General features: G+C 41.9%; 1 protein-coding gene across 1 annotated transcript; it reads right to left on the reverse strand.

Moving 5' to 3' along the window:
- Nucleotides 1-550: 550 nt before the first annotated feature.
- On the reverse strand, nt 551-5,657 carry LOC119268697. The gene is made up of 5 exons (XM_037550396.1): nt 5,421-5,657; nt 4,972-5,038; nt 4,511-4,891; nt 3,759-4,096; nt 551-1,070 (listed from the first exon to the last, which is right to left on the reverse strand). The coding sequence occupies exons 1-5, from the start codon at nt 5,541-5,543 to the stop codon at nt 855-857; spliced, it is 1,125 nt and encodes a 374-aa protein (XP_037406293.1). The 5' UTR covers nt 5,544-5,657; the 3' UTR covers nt 551-854.
- Between the last annotated feature and the right edge of the window lie 3,656 nt (nt 5,658-9,313).

The raw sequence follows: 9,313 nt of genomic DNA on the forward strand, positions 1-9,313 counted from the left end.
ATAGAAGGTGGGGTGGGAAGGGATTATGAAAGAAAGAAATAAAGATGGAACTTTACCTAACTTTTAAGTAGGAGCTGAATGGGTGGAAAAAGAAGGGAAAAAGGACGTCAGAAGACAAAGTTATAGACATTGATATCTGGATTTGCTCCTTTGATAACTTGCAAATATTAGCATAAACACTCCATTGTGTTGGCTTACCGATGATGAAAAAACAAGGACTGCAATAGCTAGCAAACGTTCACCGGTAGACATGACATTTGCGAACTTTTTTTATGCGAATAACGTTGTGGGAGGGTAGCAATTTCTTCGGAAACACAGCAATTTCTAGCAAATCAAGGATTTGTTGTAAAAGTCGTGCTCACTTGAAGAAATTGTCATGCTCTGCACAATATAATTGCCATGAAAAACATTCGTTTTGCCATGCTCTCCCAGCAAACGTTCGCTGACATTACCCATAAACAAACATATTCATTTTGTACTTCACAGTGTAAACACTCCAATTGGAGTGGTGACTGTTGAGAATTGTATAAAACTAAAATCTACGGATAACTTCAGACAAAATTAGTTGATCTTGTGATACCCACTTAGCCAGTATTCGGTCCACAAGAAAAGCACATACACACCCCATGCATCGAACATCCTAAAGAGCCAACAGATCAGCTCTTTTTTTTCAGTTTATTCAATTCCAGACCGACAAATCATACAATTTCTCTGCAGTTCATCAGCTGAAGCAGTTTAACCCCTAAACTAAAGATAACCTCTGCAGATGTATAAACTGGCTCCAGGTAGATCAATTTACAGTGAGGAGGCTATATTCATTGACTACTTTAATTGCTGTGCTATGAGCCTATGAGTCAAGGATCTGGAATGTCTGAAGAGGGAAGAAACCTCATCAGAAAGCTCGAGAGTGACCATACACAGATAACGCCAAGAATTTGAAGAACAGTCAGTAGTGCCCCTAAGGAGTTCATGATAGACAAAGTTTGATTTGTTGCCTCAGTTCCTCTAACAGAAAAGGTGAGTGCTGTCACCAGTTGAGCTGCCCTGTTCAGTTGGTGAAGCCTGTAGACCTGGAAGGAAGGGGAAATGAGACATGCTAAGAACTACCAAAATATTTCACTCAAGAAGAACGTCAGCTAAGATGTAGTCACATGATTTGCTGGAATGAACATGAGCAAAGTAAATGGCACAACAGCAGTAGTCATAGTCAGGAAAGTAGGCAGCTATAGTGTATGGTGTAAGTAGGCAATCCTTTAATAACAGGCACAGACAGCCAGGCATTACTAAGCTATACTATACTTACCAATGAAATGAAACAAACAGTTATCACATGAGGGAACAGGTTGCTAACAGCCTAGAACCAAATACTGACGTGTGCCTAGTGATCACTACAAGGAAACTGGGCTGTGTATTATCAATGATGTGTTTTTTTAGCTTGTATTACAAATGATGTGTTGTGTGACGTGTGCCTAAAATCCTCAACCAGATCAAAATTAAACATGAACCATGTAATATATTGGGTTGTCAGTATATTGTTTACGGAAATATCAGGACATTTGCCTCATTGATACAAAGTTATCATTTCTGAAGGATGGAAAGTTAGACCCCCCCCCCCTTCTGAACTTCAATGTTCCCAAACTCAGTTGCTACTTTATTATTTGCATGCTATGCACAAGGCAGCCAGCCCTTGCATCCAAGAATATCCAACCACATATGGATAAGGATCATACTGTTAGGAAAGTAATGATTAATTGATTGCTACTCCCTCTGTCCCATAATATAAGAGCGTTTTTTACACTAGTGTAGTGTCAAAAACGCTCTTATATTGAGAGAAGTGCATATTTCAACCCTGAACTCTTGCCCTAGTCTAATTTACAACCCTGAACTTTAATACCGTCTAAATTACAACCCCCAAGTCTAAAAACCGGTCAGGATTCAACCCTCCCCTCCCTGTTGACCGGTTTTGACCTGGGGTGACCAGTTTTGACTAGTCAACGGGTCCAATCAGCATGCCACGTCAGATTTTTTTTTTCAAAATTTCAAGAAAAAGTAAATAAAAATCTATAAGATCAGGGAAAAAATATAAAAAGGCAAAATTCCAAAAAAATTGTTCGCGAAAAAGCTAGGGAAAATAAAAAATGATGTTTTTCTGGAATTTGAGTTTTTGGGTTTTTTCTGGAAATTCGTTTTTTTATTTTCCGTGTTTTTCGGAAATTGAATTTCTTATTTCTTTTCCTGGATTTTCTTCGATTTTACAGGTTGTTTCCTTGGAAATTTTGCACTTTTTGCTGATGTGGCATGCTGACTGGACCTGTTGACTGGTCAAAACCGGTCAACCAGGTCAAAACCGGTCAACAGAGAGGGGAGGGTTGAATCCTGGCCAGTTTTGAGAGTTCGGGGTTGTAATTTAGATGGTATTGAAGTTCGGGGTTGTAAATTAGACTAGGGCAAAAGTTGAGGGTTGAAATATGCACTTCTCTCTCTTATATTATGGGACAGAGGGAGTATTTGTTAGGGATTTCATCTCTTTCATCTTAAATATTGCTTGGGAGGAGGTCCGCATATAGGAAAGACTACCATCATGTCCATTGTAACCAAGCAATCAATAAACCTTATACAGTCCCTTTTATATCTCCTGTTTCCCCCTCTCCTTCGTATATCACAAGTTCTTTTCGTATATACCCTCCTTGTACCTTTTGTGATTAACAGATTATACGGTCATGCCTTTCGTATGGTTATCAGTTAAAGAAAAACAATCAATAAGCCAGATTGTTTTCATATTTGTCAGAATTGTTAGTCAAGTTGTCCCATAAAATCTAGTATCAGAGCTTCATTTCTCATGTTTGTGCAAGCTTTCCCAACATCTCCACAACATGGGGCTACAAAGGGTTGCAGACATGGCGCCACTTCAGCTCGAGGATGAGCTGCCTGTCGAGGACCAGCGATGATATGTGCACACTATGCACAAGGCAGTTGGCCCGCATCGAAGTGAATAAGGATACCCAACCACAAGTGGATACGAATCATATTGATAGGAAAGCAGGGGTAAATTGCTACTCCCTCTGTTGACAAATAAAGATGTTCTAACTTTTTGTCGAATTGGATTACTCCCTCCGTTCCATAATGTAGTGCGTATATATGTTTTGAAAAGTCAAACCTCACAAACTTTGACCAAGTTTGTGGAGAAAAATATTTACATCTAGAATGTCAAACATATATCATTAGATTCATCATAGGATGTAGTTTCATGTTTTATATATTTGGTATTGTACATATAAATAGTTTTCTCTAAACTTGATTGAAATTTGCAAAGTTTGACTTTTCAAAAAATCTATATGCACTATATTATGGAACAGAGTATATAGACATGTTTTAGTGTGTTTGTTCACTCATTTCAGTCTGCATGTAGTCCATATTGAAATATCCAAAACATCTTATATTTGTGAACGGAGGGAGTATTTGTTAAGGATTAAAGATTATTTTCCATATTGCCGGGGAGTAGTTCCACGACCTATAAATGGGCCTACCATGTATGTATAACAACAACTTAGATTCTGCAAATGGCTCCACATTATCATTAAGCAATTGCAAAATACAAACTGGACTGATAAACAAAAAACTCCGAAACATGAGTTCACCACGAAGGACTACCATCTTAACAATGACATAAAGATTTCCACCCGATCACACTTGATTATAACCCAAAAGGGTAACTTCAGGATCCAAATAACAACAGGATAAAGTAAGAACCACATTACCTTAAAGATAATAGGGATAACTGGCCAAGAAGGTGATTTCCGATGCCGTGCATACTGCTCGAATACGAATTGTACAACAAGACCTACCAGATAAGGTGCAAGAGTAGCTGAAGCTGCTGGACCAGTCCAGGGCCAAACCATGCCCATTGTCAGAAGCGGTATTATCAGGCTTAGAACCATCGTTGTTACTGAAGAAATTCGGAAAAACCTAGCTTTTGACCAGATGTAGCTCTTAGGTGCTACCTGCTGCAAAGGTCTCCAGACTTTATCAATTAACAGGACAAAAATCCCGACTCCTCCGTAAAACAGAGCCTCAGTGAAGAATAGTATAAGGAAATCTGCATACAACAATAAAACTCTATCAGTAATGCAGCTATGGCTAGTTTTCATCCCAATGAGGAATGGTACATGTAGTGTCTTTGGAGTAGATGTGTAAATATATTCCAAGAACGAATTATGTGCATCAGTGTTCATTTAAGGGTTAGAAAATTGTTACAATGTGTTCGGGGGATGATCAGATGTAAAGCAATGAAATTACCTATTTTCAATCACCAATTACTTACATGCCTTTTAATGGAATAAATGCTACTAACAGGAACAGATATATGATTGTGTTAAGTGGTAACCAACATAACTGATTTCCCTCAGCTAATAAAAGGTGGGACTGGGAGGTAAAGGAATGAGATAAAAGACACTATCAGAGTTGTTGAGGATGAAACGAACAAATTTCTGAATTATCACAGAAAGGATACCTGTCAACAGGGAATCCTCAAACACGGCTGAGAGTACTCTGCGCAGGTAAAGCGATGGAAGAACCAAGAATGCCACAAGAATAGTTGGACCAACAAACCATACTAATCTAGATGCTTCCTTGCCAGGATGTGGCACACCCTCCACACTTAACGTTTGAGAGCTGCCGCCATGAAATGAGATGAATCCCGGTTTTCCAGCACTCCTCTCAGTAAAATCGGAGCCCAAAGATGCAGAGGAATCTGCAGTATTACTATTGGTATCTTCTAAGACCGGTGTGTCCGAGGTAAGCGAAGCAATTGGCTCCTGTTTGTCGCTAGCAGTGCAGGAAACAATTCGCTTACTATGTCCATCATGGTTGCTGGAGCTCCTTAGAACTTGTTCTGTTAACACGTGGTAAAATCAACGTAAAGGGCTATGTGTATTCAATAAAGATCTTTTCAGAAAGTAAGGGAAAAATTACCTTTTGGAGTGCCCAAGTACTGCATCCTACTTCCATTTACCCTTTGAACTGCAAATGATCCTGCAAGCTGAGAGATAACCCCGTGTCATTACGCTGGTACTGCTAAACCAGACAATTCACTGCAATTTTCATGTTCATAGCATCCAGGATCGCAGAAGTATATGGAGCATAGAGTAGGTACATGTAAGTATGTAACAGTGAAAATTTAAGAGGTACTCGTATTTCAGTAAAAAAGTCTAGCAAAAAATGACTGAAACTCATTGGCACGTTGACATCGCACCCAATAGAGGGAATAAAATCATCCTTTTCGAATTATCCATACGGGCGATTAAGACTTCCACCAGCAACTAATTAAAACTCACCTAATCGCTAACCAAGCACGAAAGAGGAGGTCATACAGGTAGAGGAAAAATGCTCTAGGCGTTTGAGCACGAGGAGGAGGGGATTGCCTTGGGATAGGAGCAGGCTACGGAGCTGAGGCGGCAGCGAGGAGGGGCGGAGATGGCCGGCGCGGACAGGGAGGCGGCCCTGGGGCGGAGCCGGAGGACGGTGGGGCCTGCCACGGCGGCCATGGTCCGTTGCGCTATCTGGCAGCAGCAAGGGGAAGAGGACGGTGGGACGGACGGACGGGCGCCCCGGCCGCTTGGCCCGGTGAGGTTTGTTTGGTGTGGTGGTGGTCGTCAGACTGCCGCACGAGAACTGTGGCGTCGGGGCCCAGATGTCACTTTTTTTTTCTTTTTTCTGAGAAGAATGTAGTAGTTTTTTTTTGTAAAGAACAGGCATGTGTACGGACGGGCCTAGTATGTACAACTGGGCTGCAATTTCACGGGGAAAACACGGCCGGCCAGCCCATTGTATTTCCATGAGCGGTGTTATTGACGATCAATAAAATAGAGCGTATTTTGGCCTAAAAGCACGATGTAAAAGGGAGTGTTGATGGGGCGATTTCAGTGGAGCAAAGGAAGAGCTTTCAGTGGGGCGGCCGGCGGCAATTTTTCACTAAAAAAAATGAGCTTTCTTGGGGGCCTTCGTTCTGGTTATTGACACTTGACAGAGTCATGGATCGCTGGTCTGTTGAAGCAATTGCATATAGGAAAGCTTTATGCCTCGCTCACGGTCAAGGATTAAGCTCGCAGTCTATTGCTTCTTTGCTATTCTGGTGTTATTTGTAGCATCCAGGACTGGGCGTTTGGGGTAAATGCGATGATCATTAGAGAAGTTATATAGATGCAGAATGCCATGGAAGGTATTCCCTCCGTCCGGAATTACTTGTCGCTCAAAAGGATGTATTCAACACTAAAATACGTTTAGATACATCCATTTCAGCGACAACTAATTCCATACGAAGATAGTATAATTTTTAAGCATGACGGTAGATGATGCAATGGAGATGCCCATAATAATGCTAGCAATTCATTGCAACTTGTTTCAAGTTGTCATGTTTGGCTTTTGCAGCCTTCGGGTTATGTACAAATGATTACCAATGGTTAATAAAGTATTTTTGCTAAAAAAGGCATTACTCGTTATTGAAAAAAAACACTTGCATTTTAAATTCATTAGTTAAAAATAGTTTGTTTTCTCACTTTGTTTTTCAAATTTTGGCTGAGTATATTATTTTAATGAATTTTTAAAAAAAAAGAAAATTGAAAAAATGTACATGAATCTAAAAACATCTTAAATTACAAAATGTTTGTGATTTTGGAAAAAGTTCGCGAATTTTTAAAATGTTCGTGTTGTTTACTACTTTCAAAATATGTTCATGAATTTGAAAAAAAAAGTTTGTAAATTCAAAAAGCATTCACGGTTTTCAAAGAGAAATCATGAATTTTATAAATGTTTGTGAATTTGGAAAGGAAAAAGAGAAAAATAATAGGAAAAAAATAAAAAAGCAGTGAAAAGAAGGAAAAGAAAAAAGACCTTCTGAAACCTTCCCAAAACTGGGTGGAAGCTTCGAGAAGCTTCCTAAAACTAGTCGAGACCTTGTTCGGGTCCTTCGCTAATTGGCCGACCAAACAGTACCGTTTAGTGGGCATTTGTTTGGTGATATGTATTACTATACATATCATTGGATGCATGCCGTAGGAGAATCAAGTGCAAGTCCATCATAGAAGATCACAATAGTTGTGCAAGTCCTTGCTTATGGATGTTCGTCCAATGCCATCGATGACTATGTTCGCATTGACGAAGACCTCATCCTCGAGTGTGTGAGACGATTCACCAAAGCTGCGATCAAGATCTATGGAATGGAGTACTAGGGCGCTCCCACTAATGAAAATACTGAGATGCCTATGGTAGAAAGTGAATAAAAAGGTCATCCAATGATGTTTGGATCCATTGACTTCATACATTGGACATGAAATAATTGTCCGGTAGCATGGCAATATGAGTACAAAGGCATTGTCATGATTGAAACATCATTCTTGATGCAGTAGCATCACATGATCTATGAATTTGGCACTCATACTTTGGGATGCCTGATGGGGAACGTAGCAGAAATTCAAAATTTTCCTACGTGTCACCAAGATCTATCTATGGAGAAACCAGCAACGAGGGGAAGGAGAGTGCATCTACATACCCTTGTAGATCGCTAAGCGGAAGTGTTCAAGAGAACGGGGTTGAAGGAGTCGTACTCTTCGTGATCCAAATCACCGGAGATCCTAGTGCCGAACGGACGGCACCTTCGTGTTCAACACACGTACAGCCCGGTGACGTCTCCTACGCCTTGATCCAGCAAGGGGAGAAGGAGAGGTTGGGGAAGACTCCATCCAGCAGCATCACGACGGTGTGGTGGTGGTGGAGGAGCGTGGCAATCCTGCAGGGCTTCGCCAAGCACCACGGGATATGAGGAGAAAGAGAGGGAGGGCTGCACCAACGAGAGAGATCGAATCGCGTGTGTTGAGAGGCCCTCCTTCCCCACTATATATAGGGAGCCCAAGGGGGGGGCGCCGGCCCTAGGAGATCCAATCTCCTAGGGGGGCGGTGGCCAAGGGAGGATTCCCTCCCCCCCAAGGCACCTAGGGGGTGCCTTCCCCTTGTGGGACTCTTCCCTTCTTGAAACCCTAGGCGCATGGGCCTCTTGGGGCTGGTGCCCTTGGCCCATGTAGGCCAAGGAGCACCCCCTACAGCCCATGTGGCCCTCCGGGGCTGGTGGCCCCACTTGGTGGACCCCTGGGACCCTCCCGGTGGTCCCGGTACATTACCGATAAAACCCGAAACTTTTCCGGTGACCAAAACAGGACTTCCTATATATAGATCTTTACCTCCGGACCATTCCAGAACTCCTAGTGACGTCCGGGATCTCATACGGGACTCCGAACAACATTCGGTAACCACATACAAACTTCCTTTATAACCCTAGCGTCATCGAACCTTAAGTGTGTAGACCCTATGGGTTCGGGAGACATGCAGACATGACCGAGACGTTCTCCGGTCAATAACCAACAGCGGGATCTGGATACCCATGTTGGTTCCCACATGTTCCACGATGATCTCATCGGATGAACCACGATGTCAAGGACTTAATCAATCCCGTATACAATTCCCTTTGTCTAGCGGCATTGTACTTGCCCGAGATTCAATCGTCGGTATCCCGATACCTTGTTCAATCTCGTTACCGGCAAGTCTCTTTACTCGTTCCGTAACACATCATCCCGTGATCAACTCCTTGATCACATTGTGCACATTATGATGATGTCCTACCGAGTGGGCCCAGAGATACCTCTCCGCCAGACGGAGTGACAAATCCCAGTCTCGATTCGTGCCAACCCAACAGACACTTTCGGAGATACCCGTAGTGTACCTTTATAGCCACCCAGTTACGTTGTGACGTTTGGCACACCCAAAGCACTCCTACGGTATCTGGGAGTTGCACAATCTCATGGTCTAAGGAAATGATACTTGACATTAGAAAAGCTTTAGCATACGAACTACACGATCTAGTGCTATGCTTAGGATTGGGTCTTGTCCATCACATTATTCTCCTAATGATGTGATCCCGTTATCAACGACATCCAATGTCCATGGTCAGGAAACCGTAACCATCTATTGATCAATGAGCTAGTCAACTAGAGGCTTACTAGGGACATGGTGTTGTCTATGTATCCACACATGTATCTGAGTTTCCTATCAATACAATTCTAGCATGGATAATAAACGATTATCATGAACAAGGAAATATAATAATAATCAATTTATTATTACCTCTAGGGCATATTTCCAACAATCTCCCACTTGCACTAGAGTCAATAATTTAGTTCACATCGATATGTGATTAACACTCAAGGTCACATCCCCATGTGACTAACACCAAAAGAGTTTACTAGAGTCAATAATCTAGTTCACA

Source organism: Triticum dicoccoides, chromosome 3A, assembly GCF_002162155.2.
Source record: "Triticum dicoccoides isolate Atlit2015 ecotype Zavitan chromosome 3A, WEW_v2.0, whole genome shotgun sequence".
Taxonomy (NCBI): Eukaryota; Viridiplantae; Streptophyta; class Magnoliopsida; order Poales; family Poaceae; genus Triticum; species Triticum dicoccoides.

Bases quoted from the DNA above. Each gene is read 5' to 3' on its own strand.
- LOC119268697 (XM_037550396.1), bottom strand. From the start codon at position 5,543: ATGGCCGCCGTGGCAGGCCCCACCGTCCTCCGGCTCCGCCCCAGGGCC. The intron at 4,097-4,510 runs GTATCCTTTCTG...TGTTGTATGCAG, and splicing joins TGAGGATTCCCTGTTGACAG to ATTTCCTTATACTATTCTTC. The intron at 1,071-3,758 runs GTAATGTGGTTC...CCTTCCTTCCAG, and splicing joins TTATCCCTATTATCTTTAAG to GTCTACAGGCTTCACCAACT.